This window comes from Sorex fumeus, unplaced genomic scaffold, assembly GCF_029834395.1.
Source record: "Sorex fumeus unplaced genomic scaffold, SorFum_2.1 ptg000110l, whole genome shotgun sequence".
Classification (NCBI taxonomy): Eukaryota; Metazoa; Chordata; class Mammalia; order Eulipotyphla; family Soricidae; genus Sorex; species Sorex fumeus.
The window spans coordinates 2,509,373-2,521,746 of record NW_026606167.1 but is presented as its reverse complement, the minus strand read 5'-3'; the positions used below and the strand labels follow the sequence as shown (position 1 = coordinate 2,521,746).

The 12,374-nt window shown below is 67.5% G+C and overlaps 2 protein-coding genes across 4 annotated transcripts; one reads left to right on the top strand and one right to left on the bottom strand.

Moving 5' to 3' along the window:
• The first annotated feature begins 374 nt into the window (after positions 1-374).
• On the top strand, positions 375-3,333 carry NTHL1 (nth like DNA glycosylase 1). Its single transcript, XM_056135262.1, has 6 exons — positions 375-456; positions 1,156-1,406; positions 1,674-1,844; positions 2,170-2,329; positions 2,965-3,070; positions 3,162-3,333. Exons 1-6 carry the CDS (start codon positions 390-392, stop codon positions 3,283-3,285), a joined length of 879 nt encoding a protein of 292 aa, XP_055991237.1. The 5' UTR covers positions 375-389; the 3' UTR covers positions 3,286-3,333.
• A 690-nt stretch (positions 3,334-4,023) lies between these two features.
• Positions 4,024-11,002, bottom strand: NHERF2 (NHERF family PDZ scaffold protein 2). 3 transcript variants are annotated; one of them, XM_056135246.1, is made up of 6 exons: positions 10,743-11,002; positions 9,252-9,452; positions 6,131-6,310; positions 5,819-5,972; positions 5,707-5,744; positions 4,024-4,416 (listed from the first exon to the last, which is right to left on the bottom strand). In XM_056135246.1, exons 1-6 carry the CDS (start codon positions 10,950-10,952, stop codon positions 4,234-4,236), a joined length of 966 nt encoding a protein of 321 aa, XP_055991221.1. In that variant the 5' UTR covers positions 10,953-11,002; the 3' UTR covers positions 4,024-4,233. The 3 variants fall into 3 exon arrangements, with proteins under 3 accessions (XP_055991221.1, XP_055991223.1, XP_055991222.1); XM_056135247.1 differs by having other exon boundaries at positions 4,031-4,392; XM_056135248.1 differs by lacking the exons at positions 9,252-9,452; positions 10,743-11,002 and adding an exon at positions 7,891-8,011.
• Between the last annotated feature and the right edge of the window lie 1,372 nt (positions 11,003-12,374).

The window sequence follows — 12,374 nt, the reverse complement described above, 5'->3', positions numbered from 1 at the left end:
CCGCGCGCCCGCCGCCCCGGGAGAGACTAGCAGCCGCGGCCCCTCAGCCCCGCCGCGGGAGCGCGACCGGCACTTCCGGCGGTGGGCGGGGCCGGTCCGCGCGGGGCTTGCTGGGATTCGTAGTTCCTTGTTTAGGGTGGGGGCGATGCTCAGGGGTTACTCCGGGCTCTGCACTCAGGACTCATTCCGGGCGGGCGCGGGAACCACACGGGATGCCGAGGATCGAACCCGGCTCGGCCGCGGGCGGGCAAGAGCCCCCGCGCGGCTCCGGCACCTGAGAGTCATAGTTCTGGGCCGCACGCGTACGCGAGAGCCGCCCGGTCACGTGACGGGCCGCGGGGGCCGCCGGGATATGTAGTCCGTGCGGCATGCGAATCAGGGGTTTGAGAATGCTGACCCGCGGCCGGAGCCGGGAGTCCGGGGTCGCGCCGCCCTGGACGGCAGGGGCGGCTACAGGTAGCACCGCGGCCGCGAGAGGGGCGGCGGGGAGCCGGCGCCTGGGGGCCGGGCGCTCGGAGCTTGGCTCCGAGCCCCGCGCGCCGAGACCCACGTACGGCCCGGGGTTTCCGCCAGCTCCCTGCATGCCGAGCTAGGGTCTGGCGCCTGCCCTGCTCCCCGGCTCCGCCGTGCCGGACTGAGTGCGCGCGCTCCCCGCCGTCCCCAGGGTTGTGGAGAAGGCGGTGGAGGTGGAGAGGTCGGCAGCCAGGCACGTGCCCACGGAACTGCTGAGCTGCGCCAGAGACCAAACGGGGTCCCTGCACCGCGGGCGTGCTGCAGAACTTGTGCAGCATTTGCCCGAGAGAGCCCAAATGTGGGGGCTCTGGGAAGACCCAGGGTATCCCAAACGAGACCCAGGGAGAATGGGACGAGATGAAGCTGCGGACGTGCCGCAGGAGTTGGAACTCACGCCGAGTTCCCGAGTGGAATATGCACTCACTGGGTCTCAGAGGGTAACCTGGAGAGAAGGCCGCCCCCTGAGTCCTATTGCTCCTGGGTGTGCTCTGAGGTCAGTGGTGGAAGGCTGGTTGACCACTCTGGGAGCACCCCCAGCTGTGGCTGAGTCCAGGCGTGGTCGGAGGCCCTGGCAGGGGCAAGATCCCGCTGTCCCCTCGCGCTGCCGACTTCACCGAAGGGACCTCCGGACACCTTTTGCAGAGGCGCAGGAAAGTCACGGCCCAAGGAAGCGCCCACAGAAGACACGGACACCAGCACGTGTGGCCTATGAGGTGGTGGAGGGGGAGAGCGGAGCGGCTGCCGAGACCCCAGCTGCGGACACTCCGCAGGGCTGGGAGCCGCCGCACTGGCGGCAGCAGCTGGAGAACATTCGCAGCATGAGGAGTGGGAGGGACGCGCCCGTGGACCAGCTGGGCGTGGAGCACTGCCATGACCTGAGTGTGCCTCCTGAGGTAGGCGGGGCCCCTCTGCTCGGTGACCAGCCCCCGGGTCCCCAGCAGCTGCACTGAGCACTCCCAGCACCCCGCAGCCGGTCTGATCCCAATCCACAGAGTGGGCTTCTGTGGGAAACAGGCGTCCCGTCAGCCTGCCCGCCCGTCCCCATCCTGGGGTAGGCCAGCTGCTGTCCACTTCCAGACACCTCTTGGGCAGAGCACAGGAGCTGTTGAGGGGGGGCAGGGCACAGCAGGCCCAGCCCCACCCCCACCCCGCCCCTGCAGGTGCGCAGGTACCAGGTCCTGCTTTCACTGATGCTGTCCAGCCAGACCAAAGACCAGGTGACCGCGGGGGCCATGCAGCGCCTGCGGGCGCGGGGCCTGACGGTGGCCCGCATCCTGCAGACCGACGAGCACACGCTTGGCGCGCTTATCTACCCCGTGGGCTTCTGGAAGGTGAGGCCCTTCCTCCGCGCCACACTTCCTCCTCCTCCCCTTCTCCCTCGGCCCGCCCTTCCCGGGAGGCCACAGCTCCCCACTGTTTACGCTGCACAGCCAAGCTGGGTGCAGGCTGCCGGGTGGGCGGCCGTCAGCGGGCAGGCGGGTACTTCCCCTGCTCCGGAGTGGGCCGAGGCTGCCTGTCAAATGGGACTGAAATAGCCCCGGCCCACGGGATGGGAACCCCCCAGCTGGCGCACCCAGGGCCTCCTCTCCTTGCCGCGCAGTGACGGGCACCGTGGTTCCCTCCCGGCCATGTCCACCTAGTGTGCCCCCATTCCAGAGCAAGGCCAAGTACATCAAGCAGACGACCAGCATCCTGCAGCAGCGCTACGGCGGCGACATCCCTTCCTCCGTGGCCGAGCTGGTGGCCCTGCCAGGGGTCGGGCCCAAGATGGCACACCTGGCGATGGCTGTGGCCTGGGGCACTGTGTCAGGCATCGGTGAGTGGCACACACACCTCGGGACCCGAGACCTGGTCTTCTCCCTGACTTATGCTCAGGGCAAAGGGCAGCCCCCAGATAGGCCAGCACCAGGCTCCGGCCTCCCCCCGGCTTGCACTGGGCACGTTAGGTGGGTGAGAGAGGAGGACCAACGGGCTCTGGGCTCTGCAGCAGCACTGCCTACAGCCATGGGGCAGCCCAGGGTACCGGGGAAGGCTTCCTGGGGAGGGGGCACTTCTGCTGAGCACTGGAGGGGGGCCATGCTCCAGGTGAGAGCAGCATCGTGGGGTGGGAGATGTTGGCAGCTAGAGCCCAGGCTTTGGCCCCCAGTGCCATGTGGTTCCCTCTGCTCCCCTAACACCATGGGGTGTGGCAGGGAAAGAGAACAGAGGAACAGCAGCTGCTTAGCTGGGACCAGCACAGGTGGGGGGACCCTGGACTGAGGAGGGCCGCAGGGATGGGCCTCCCACTGTTTCTGCCAGGGCTGGGGCAGAGGAGATTCCGGTTCCAGGACAGGCCGATAGTAGCAACAGGGAAGCCAGACAGCCCACCCCTCGGGGCCATGTCCCCTCTCCTGCTTGGGAGGGCCCCATCCTCTTCCCTGCTCTGGGAAACTTGTCTCCTTCCCTGCTCAGCGGTCGACACACACGTGCACAGAATAGCCAACCGGCTTGGGTGGACCAAGAAGTCAACCAAGTCTCCAGAGGCGACCCGCACTGCCCTAGAAGAATGGCTGCCTAGGTGAGGGGCCGCGCTGGGGAGGCTTCCCTGGAGGGGTGTGTCCAGGGAGGGCTGGGCCTTGCTCCCCGCACTGATGTGGCCCCGTCTACAGGGACCTCTGGGGCGAGCTCAACGGGCTGCTGGTGGGCTTCGGGCAGCAAGTGTGCCAGCCAGTCCGCCCACGCTGCCAGGCCTGCCTCAACCGGGCGCTGTGCCCCTCAGCCCTGCAACCCTGACCGTCGCCCGGTGCCCGTGCTGGAACCCCTAGCAGTTTGCAATAAAGCCCAGGATTTTGCACACTTGGGTCTGCAGGCTCGCGCCCACACTCACACCTGCGCCCTGATCCCAGCCACGGGGGTCCTGGAGTGGGGGGGGGGGGGAGATGGAGGGGATCTCCGACATTGCTCGACGCTTCCTGGGAGGTGCTTCTAGGCCCAAGAAGGCTGGAGAGGCGCCTCCGGCCTCGGACACCCCCCCCCCAGCACAGTCCCGAGAGGACCAGAAACTGAGGAAAGCCTGTTTATTCCAAGGGCGCGCATGCGCTATGGCTTACAAGGCAGCCGGCCACGTGGTCTGGCAGAGGCGCGGAAGTTGGCCGGCCGTGGAGCCCAGCAGCTGGGGCCCTCCGGGGCAGCTCCTCTGGCCTCCCTGGGCTGCCCCGACAGGGACGAGGGGCCTCTCCAGAGGCTGCACCAGCTTCCGGTCCGGCCTCCATCCTTGGCCCCTTCAGGCCAGACCCCGCACCGAAAGGGTGTCGGGATGACGGAGCATCCTGGGGGCGGGCGGGGCAGTAAGTGGAAACATGTGGAGCTCAAGCTCTTTGGGGGGGTAAGGGAAGCAAAAAAAGATTCCTCCAGCCACAGGCACTGCCCTGCAGGACTCCCTCTCCAGTCCCTCCTCTTCTCTCTCCCTGAAGTCCCCCAGCCCCTTCCTTCCCCCCCCCCACCCCCAGTCCTTCCCCCGTCTCTCCCCGCTCCATCCTTTCTCTGGCTGTCTCTGGCGTGTCAATCGATTGGGGCCTCCCCCCACATCTGGCTGCCACATTCCCCAGGACCCCGCGAGCCACAAGCAGCACAGGCTCACGGGGTAGGAGGCTCCTGGGCGGAGTAGGGGACCACATGGCTTCTGGGGGCGCCGCTCCAGTCTCTGGGTGTGCAGGGAGGAGGCGGCGCAGGAGGAGGGGCTCAGAAGTTGCTGAAGATTTCGCGCTTCCGGTTCCAGTCCATCTGTGGCGCCCGCTTGTTGATGCGTGTGGCCCGAGCCTTCTCCTTGGCCTCGGCAGCCGTGGGGCTCAGGTGGAGGCCACTCTCCTGAAAGGGGTCGTGCTTCCACATACCGCCATCCTGGGGGGACACGGTGGCCAGGGTCTTGAGTGAGCCCCCAGGAGGACCCCGAGATGGCCCTGCAGACTGGGGTCTCGCAAACACACCGTGCTGGGACATGGTAGGGGCTGGGCAGGCAGCCACCCCCCCAACCCCACCACCCCCACCCATGCCGGGCAGGTCGCTGGGGATGGACGTGCTGAGCACTGCTGGCCCGAGGGTCCCCAGACGGGCAGGTTTGGGGCCTGCCAACCAAGCACTGCACACACATGTAAGGTGCACTAGCTGTACATACTGTGCCCACACAACACGTACAAGACACTACATAGCATGTGCGGGATACACACCATCCACATGCAGGGCATGTGCCTTCACAGCCTGAATGCAGGTTCACCTGCAAGCAGCATGTGTACATGTGTACACATTCCACATACACACCCAGTACAGTTGTGCACAAGCATGTGCAAAGTGCAAACATAGACGCACACATGTGCTTGTGATGGTGGCCATGAACACACACCCACCCGTGGATGTGCTTGTCAGCCTACATGCACACTGGTTGCACTCATATGCATAATTATCCATGTACACATGCTAGTCTGCTCACATGCGTGTTTATTCATGTGTACACACAAACATGTAGATGATACTCACGTTTGTGTGCACACATGCATGTCTGTGTTCACACACATGCTTGTGTGCACGCACACACATGCTTATCCATGTATACATACCTGGCCTGCACTCATACACATTTACGTGAGTTCATATATGCATGCTAGTCCATGTGTTAACATATACACATGCTTTAGCGTGCATTCACACATACGTGCCTTTCCATGCATTCAAGTATACACATTACACATGCTTGTCCGTGTGTTCACACATAAGCATGCCTGCCCATGCGTTCACACACATGCTTATCTGTGCGTTCAAATACATGCGTGCCTGTCCATGCATACACATGCTTGTACATACATGTACATACACATGTGCCTGTCCATGCACTGACATACATGTTCCTATCCATGCGTTCACACATGTGCCTCTCCATGCTCGTACACACGTGAGCAGCAGTGCTACACTTACTCCTCTATCAGCACCAAGCCCCCACTAAGCCCCAGGGCTGATCTGCTCTGGGCACTTGGGCCCCAAAGGTGTGTCCAGGGAGTGGCAGCTGCCTGAGGGGTTGCTCCATGGCGGATGGGGAGGCCAAGGCCTCAGACCATCCGACTTGCAACCGACAGGGTGTCAGGACCGTGCCCCGCCTGTTAGACCGGGGAGCGATCCATGAGGCCGGGTGCCCAGCCCCGCCCAGGCGCCCTCGCCCCTTACCTGGCTGGTCCCGTTGGTGGCTGGCGATGGCAGAGGCCCTGCGGGAACAGCACATCAACAGCTGCCGCCCCGCCCACCGCCACCCCGCCCCTGCACAGCCCCCGAGACCCACCCTCCACGTGCTCCTCCGTGGGCGTCACCCGCAGCCGCTTGAAGTGCTCATCCGTCTCAGGGTCCACCACGAGCAGCCGGGCCTCGTCCTCCCGTGCTTTGATGCTGGCGACCACCTCTGCATGCCGCAGCCCCTCCACATTCTCCCCGTTCACCTGCGCGGGCAGAGTGGGGGTCGGCACTGCCGGGCACAGCCCTGAGCCCCCACGCCACCCAGCCCAGCGTGACATCAAATATTCATCAGCGCTGTCACCAGCTGGCAGCTCGGGTTCCAGCGTCTCCCCAGACACCTGGGGACACCTGGGGACGGTACCTCAATGAGGCGGTCCTGGGCACGAAGGCCGGAGTGGGCGGCAGGCGAGCCAACGTCCACGGAGCGGATGTACTGGCCTGGCCTCGACTTGTCACTGTGCAGGTTGAAGCCGTAGCCCTGGGGGCCCTTGCGCAGGTGACACAGGCGCGGCCGCAACTCCCGAGGGGGCCCGTTGGCATCCTGTGGGTATGGGGGGGGGGGGCTGCAGCACCCTCACAGCAGGTGGAGCCCCGTGTCGCCTCCTGCCGCCCTCCCCCCCCCCCCCCCCCCCCGCCTCAGTTCCAAGCTCAAGCACCATAGGGACCAGGAAGGGGGCGGAGGGCAGCCGGAGGCGGCCGGGCCCAGCCTGCTCTCCCCACAGCCCTTGGCCTTGTCCACAGCCGTCCTTTCCCCCTGCTTGTTGCTATCACCAGGCCCTGTCCCACCGAAGACGTCCCCACAGTCCCCCCCCCCAGCTGTCCCTGGGCGCTGCCCCCAGGCTGGCCTCATTTGTTCCCTCGGGGCTGATGGCCCTGGCCTGCCTGTTTACTTTCACATTCCAGAGAAGGCCAGGCTGAGGCTCCCAGCCTTCCTGCTGCTCCCACGGAGGCCCGCGCTCCGCCCCAGGGCCCTGCCTCACTTTACCTCTGGCATCCTGCAGCTGCGGCTGGGCGCACTCTCGGCCTGAAGGGTGGCAGAGCTGGGTGACCAGCGGCTACCAAGCTCTGAGTGACAGGCCGGGACCGGGGCAGCGGGCAACGGCTCGGGTTTCCAGGGGCTGGGCGCATGCAGGCGTGGGGTGTGGGGGTGCTTCCTGGGGCCTCCACTCCGCCCCACCACTGCTCCCCGCGCAGCTCCCGAGAGCAGCCAGATCCCAAGCCTACTGCCGAGAGCTCTGGGCAGAGCTGAGGGCGGGTGCCTGGCCTGGCGCTCGCCTTCCTGTCTGTGAAGAACACCCTCTTCCTGTCCAGCCTTGGCCCTCCCCCGGGTCCCTTCCCTGAGCCCCTCAACCTGCTGGCCACCACTCAGGTCCCGAAGTGCCCCAGAGACGTGCCCCTTGGCCCCGGTGGCTAGGCAGGGGCTGGGAGTGGCCCCGAATTCCAGACCCCCAACTCCTGGGTGAGGCGGGCAGAGCCAGCCGTCGGGCCCCTTTCACCCCCACATGCGAGCACAAGTGTGCCCAGCCCCTGCCCTCTGGGACCCAGGCGGAAGAGGACTTGGGGTCGGAGTGACCGTGCCAGTGTCCACCCCACGTATCACAGCAGACCCAGGCATCGGGCCACAGGGGGACAGGCTGGGGCGCAGGAGGTGGCGTGGGACCCGAGGGCGAGCGCATTGCTCGCATTCCTGCTCTCCCCTGCTCCTGGCTCCCCCGGCACTTCCTGCCTCCTCCCCAGTCCCAGCTCCGCTCCTCTCCGCTCCTCTCCTCTCCTCTCCTCTCCTCCCCTCTCCTCTCTTCTCCTCTCCCCTACCCTCCCCTGCCTTCCCCTCCTATCCCTGCCCCTCCCCTCCTCTCCCCTCTTCTCTCCTCTCCCCTCTTCTCGCCTCTCCCCTCCCCTCCTCGGTTCCCAGTGCACCCAGCCTGCTGCCACCAAACAGAGACGAGCCGGGGGGACCCCGGGGCTTCGGTGCTCCCCGAGAGTGACTCACAGCCCAGAGAGAAAGGCCCCTTGTTCAGGGCCTGGCCTTCGCAGAGCAGCCCCCGCAGTCCCTCTCCCTGCCAGGGGCACAGCTGAAGCCTATGTCTGGGGTCCTCTGAGTCCACCCCGGCCCCTGCTGACCTGCACAGGACCCTGCATCAGGGTCCGTGGAGGGGCACTGGGGCCCGGGGCGGGTGGCGGGGTGGTCCCAGAGCGGGCCATGCGTAGTTGGCGGCGGGCGGCGTGTCCTGAGCTCTCAAGCCAGCCTGGCTCTGCAGCCCATTTATTCCGCTCCCCCTATGGCCCGGGCTCCCAGGGGATGGGTGGGGACTGGGCTGAGTCACTGGGGGAGTAGGGTGGTGGCTGCCGAGCCCCCTCCCCTGCCCAGGCCCCAGCCGGGCGCCTGCCGCCTGCCCCAGCCGGTTTCCGTCCAAGAGAGGAAGGAAGGAAGCGCTCAGGAACCCCACCCTGCTCCCAGGACCCCCACCCCAGAGCAGAGGCTGACCGGCTACAGGGCCCGGGTGGGGGGGGTGGGCTGAGCTGCTGGGCCCGGGGCTGGAGACGCTCTCTGGCATCCCCCTCAGGAGCCAGCCCACTAAGTCACTGTAACAAGGCCCGGACCCTGGGCCCCTCCCCCTGTCCCCCACAATGTCCACAGACACTGGGCAGTCACGTCCCCCAGCCCCAAGGCAGGCCGGCACCCCTTCTCCTGCCCCTCTTCAGTTCCCTGCAGGTCCCCAGGGAAAGACTAAGGAGGGTCACATCAGCGGGGACCCCGGCTTTGTTCCTCTAAATAGACCATGGGAGGAAGTTGCTCCTGGGCGTCCCGAGGCCCGAAATAGCGGGAAAGGCCGCCCTGCCCTGCAGATAAGGGGGGTGGAGTTTCCACAGGAAGGTGAGCTCAGCCCTGCCCAGGCCCACCCGCAAGGACTTTGGGGGAGCTTCCTGGGGGGGGGGGGCCGCTGCCTGGCCAGCTCACCACCCTGGGGGCCGCAGTCAGCCTCTGGACCTAACACAGGCAGGAGCACCTGCCATCAAGTTTTGAACTGCCAGACACCGGGTATCTGATACAGGGATTCAGGGACCCACACCCAGGAATCCCGGCCCTCGGGTCCCAGGCATCCAGCCCACGGACAGACTGTCCCCCAGGAGGAAGGCATGGCAGGGGATGGCAGGGGCAAGGCAGGGCTGGAATAAATGCTTCGGGCACTTCCTCCTGCCTCTGGCAGGGCCACCCAGGGCAGCTGTTGGGTGGGGACAGGCCCTCCCTGGTCCAGCATTTGCCTTCCACCCCAGGACCAGCCCCTCGGACAGACTGGGCTGCGCCGACACACGCAGAGCAGGACGCCGGGTCCTTCAGGGCTCCGGCAGGGGGACACCCAGGCCGCCTCCCCATGCCTTGGGGCACCAGTGTAGGGCAGGAGGGACAGACTTCCAGAGATGCCAAAGGCAGGGACAGCTACCCAGGCCAGCACAGGGCCCCACGGCAGAGCACAGCCTACCTTCTGGCCGGTTTGGGAGCCCAGGCTGCCCGCCTGCACCCAGTCCAGCTTTGGCTCCCAGGGGTCGTGGGCCGGCGGAAGCCCCCGCTGGGCCATGTCCTCTGTGCAGGTCAGCTGCCGCCGGCGGAGCTCCTCATCCGTATCCTTGTCCACCACCAGCAACCGGGTCTGGCCCTCCACGGCCTTAATCCTCTGTACCACCTGGTGAGGAGCGTGAGCAGGTCAGGGTCGGCACCTTGGCAGGGACATGCACGCGACACCACCCAGGCAGGCGAGCGCCCGTGCCGGCCACCAGGGGTGGGCGGTTGGACCGAGAGGCCTGCGGCTCCACCCCCCACCCCCAGCTCCAGCAGTGCCCGCCCTGCCTAGGGGCTCCTGACACTCGGGCTGAGGCCTTCCTGGGCTTCAACCCCAGAGGGTCTCCTGGAAGAGGCCAACTGCCAGGCTCGGCTGCCCACCCGTACATGTGCAGGCCGGAAGCCACCCGCCGCTCCGTGTCCCTGGGTCTGGGTCTGGCATGGAGGGACAAGGGTCCTGCTGGGCACCTGCTAGGGGGTCTGTGCCCTCGTGCTTCCAGCCTTGGCCCTGCCTCAGCAACAGGCCCGGACCCGGGCTGCGGACCAGACAAGCCAAGCTCGGCCCCGCCATTCCCGCTCAGGAGCCCGTGCTGGGCTTGGGCTGGTAAGTGGGAAAGAGCCCGGTGGGGGCACGGGTGCCACCTGCTGTGACCTTGTGGTCACCTGCCTGGGGTCAGGGGAAGGGGAACACGGGAGCTGGGGTGGGGCGGGCAGGGGCGAGACGGGTGCCAACAGCTCTGTCCCCCTGCCCTCCTCGACTGGCCGGTCTCCACGAGACCTGTACTGCTGCTCCTGCCTCAGGGGCCCCAGCCAGGCCCCCAGCCTCTCAAGCCCTAGACAGGGTCCTCCCTGCAGCCGCTGGGCACAGTGGGAGGGCCACAGGCTCTGCGTGGAGAGCTCTCAGAGGCCGGACGCTGGAGAACCCTGCGCCTCCTCCCTCGGCAAACAGCCTTATCTGCTCGACACTCTGGGTGGAAGGGGAGCTAGACCTCGGAAGGATGGACAGACAGACAAGGACCCCGCCAAGAGCCAGCGGCGTGGGTGGCGGGAGGCGTGGCCCTCGGCCGAGGACCCCAGCTGAGGCCGGGAGGCTGCAGGGCCCGGGAGAAGGCCCCTCCACCCCCAGGCTCCCCCACTCCACCCCGCTAGGGCCAGCCTCCCGGTCAGCTCAGGCAAGAGGCAGCCCCAGCGAGCCAGCGCTGTGCGTGCGGGCAGCGGTGGCCGCGGGGGAGAGCCGCCCTGGCCCCCGGGAGCCCCCAGAGGACCGCCCACGGCCCACGGAGGCCGTGACCGGTGGCCGCCGAGGCGCCCCCTCCGCGCGCGGGACCCAGCTTCCTGGGGGGGGCGGCCACGTCCGCAGCCCGCGCGCCCCGCGGCGGGCCCGGGCGGGGGTCGCGGCGCCGGCGGGGCCCACCTGGTGGTGCGTCTCGCCCTCCACGTTGACGCCGTTGACCTCGACCAGGCGGTCCCCGGCGCGCAGCGCGGCCGCCTCGGCTGGGGAGCCGGGCTCCACGCGCCGGATGAACTGGCCGCGGCGGCCCTTCTCGCCGTGCAGGTGGAAGCCGTAGCCCTGCTCGCCGCGCACCAGGCGGCACAGGCGCGGCCGCAGCTCGGGCGCGGCCATGGCCCGGCCCGGCCCGGTTCGGCTCGGCTCCGGCTCCGGCTCCGGCTCCGGCTCCCGCAGCTCCCGGGGGCTCCGGCCGCCCCGGCGCCGCCCCCGCTCCGCCCCCGCCCCGCCCCGCGTGCCCGGCCGGGCCCCGCGCCCCCCGCGCCGCCTGCCCGCCGCCCCCGGGCGCGGAGCCGCTGCCGCAGAGCCCCGGACCGGCCGGCCGTCTCCGGTGTGCGCGCCCGGGGGCGGCGCGGGGACCCCACGCAGGGGCCGGGGCGAGGGCCACGTGCCGTCCCGCAGACCCCGCCCGCGCGTCGGCACCAGGGTTGACCCCGCCAGCACCCCTGGCATTCTGGCGACCAGGGGCCCGCGGCGACAGAGTGGCAGCTGGCCTCCTTCCACCTCCCCCAAAGGTCAGCACCTCCACTGCCCCCACCAGGCCCACGTCTGCTGAGCGCTCCTGCCCCCCAGGAGCTTCCTGGGGGAGCATCCCTGCCTGAGGGCCATGTTGGAGGTCAGGTGGAGGGGCCTGCGCAGGACACCATGTGGCACCCCCCAGGCAGCCTGGACCAGGGCGATAGAGCCCAAGTGCTCCGCTGGTCCTCCTGTTCTGGAATCTTCTCCATCCCTCCGCACAGACAGCTGGGCTGCAGGCTCCAGCCCCCAGCACCCACTGTACCTGATTCCACAGGGTCAGGTAGAGCCAGCCCAGACAGTTCCCCAGGAGGATGGTGGCCCTGTGGGCGCAGGCTCCCAGCTGCCCACTCATGCCTTCCTCCTGCGCAGCCCCCCTGCCCAAGCCCAGGACCTGCCTCTGGGCAGCCTCCCGGGTCAGGGCCCCTTGGGTGCCCACACCCAGCTGCTGCCACTAAAAGCTGTAGCGTGGTAGCCCCCATGGCCCCTTCTGTGCTCCCAGCACCTGCCTGGCTGGCCACCACTACCCTCTGCTTGCCTGTCTAGCGGGTGGCATCCGGCCCAGACTGACCCAGTGGTGCTGCAGCCCAAAGCCTTGTGCAGGGGTTCAAGGCAGTACAGGCCCTGGTCCCGTGTCAGGAGAGCAGGATCTGGGCCCCTCTGTAAGACAAGCCTGGGGCTGCACAGTCCCTGGGGGACCCCACATGGCAACACAGGGGCCTCCTCACAGCTGTGTGGACCTGGCGTTAGGGGGGAGGGCTCAGTCAGGGGCCTGGAGCAACAAAGGAGCCGTGTGGAACTGTGGGTCACCCCAACGAGTGGCTTGACAATGGCTTTATTCAACTGCATGTGCATGGTGCAGGCCCCTCTGGAAGAAGGGTGGCCATGGGAGATGCCGTGCCCCCCCCCTTCCTGGGGAAGGGTCCGAGTAGGCTTTCAGGCTAGACACTCAGTCCTGCCTCAGGGAACTGACTGGCATTCAGAGTTCTAACTTGTCTCTTTTGGGGCTCATTGTTTCTTTTT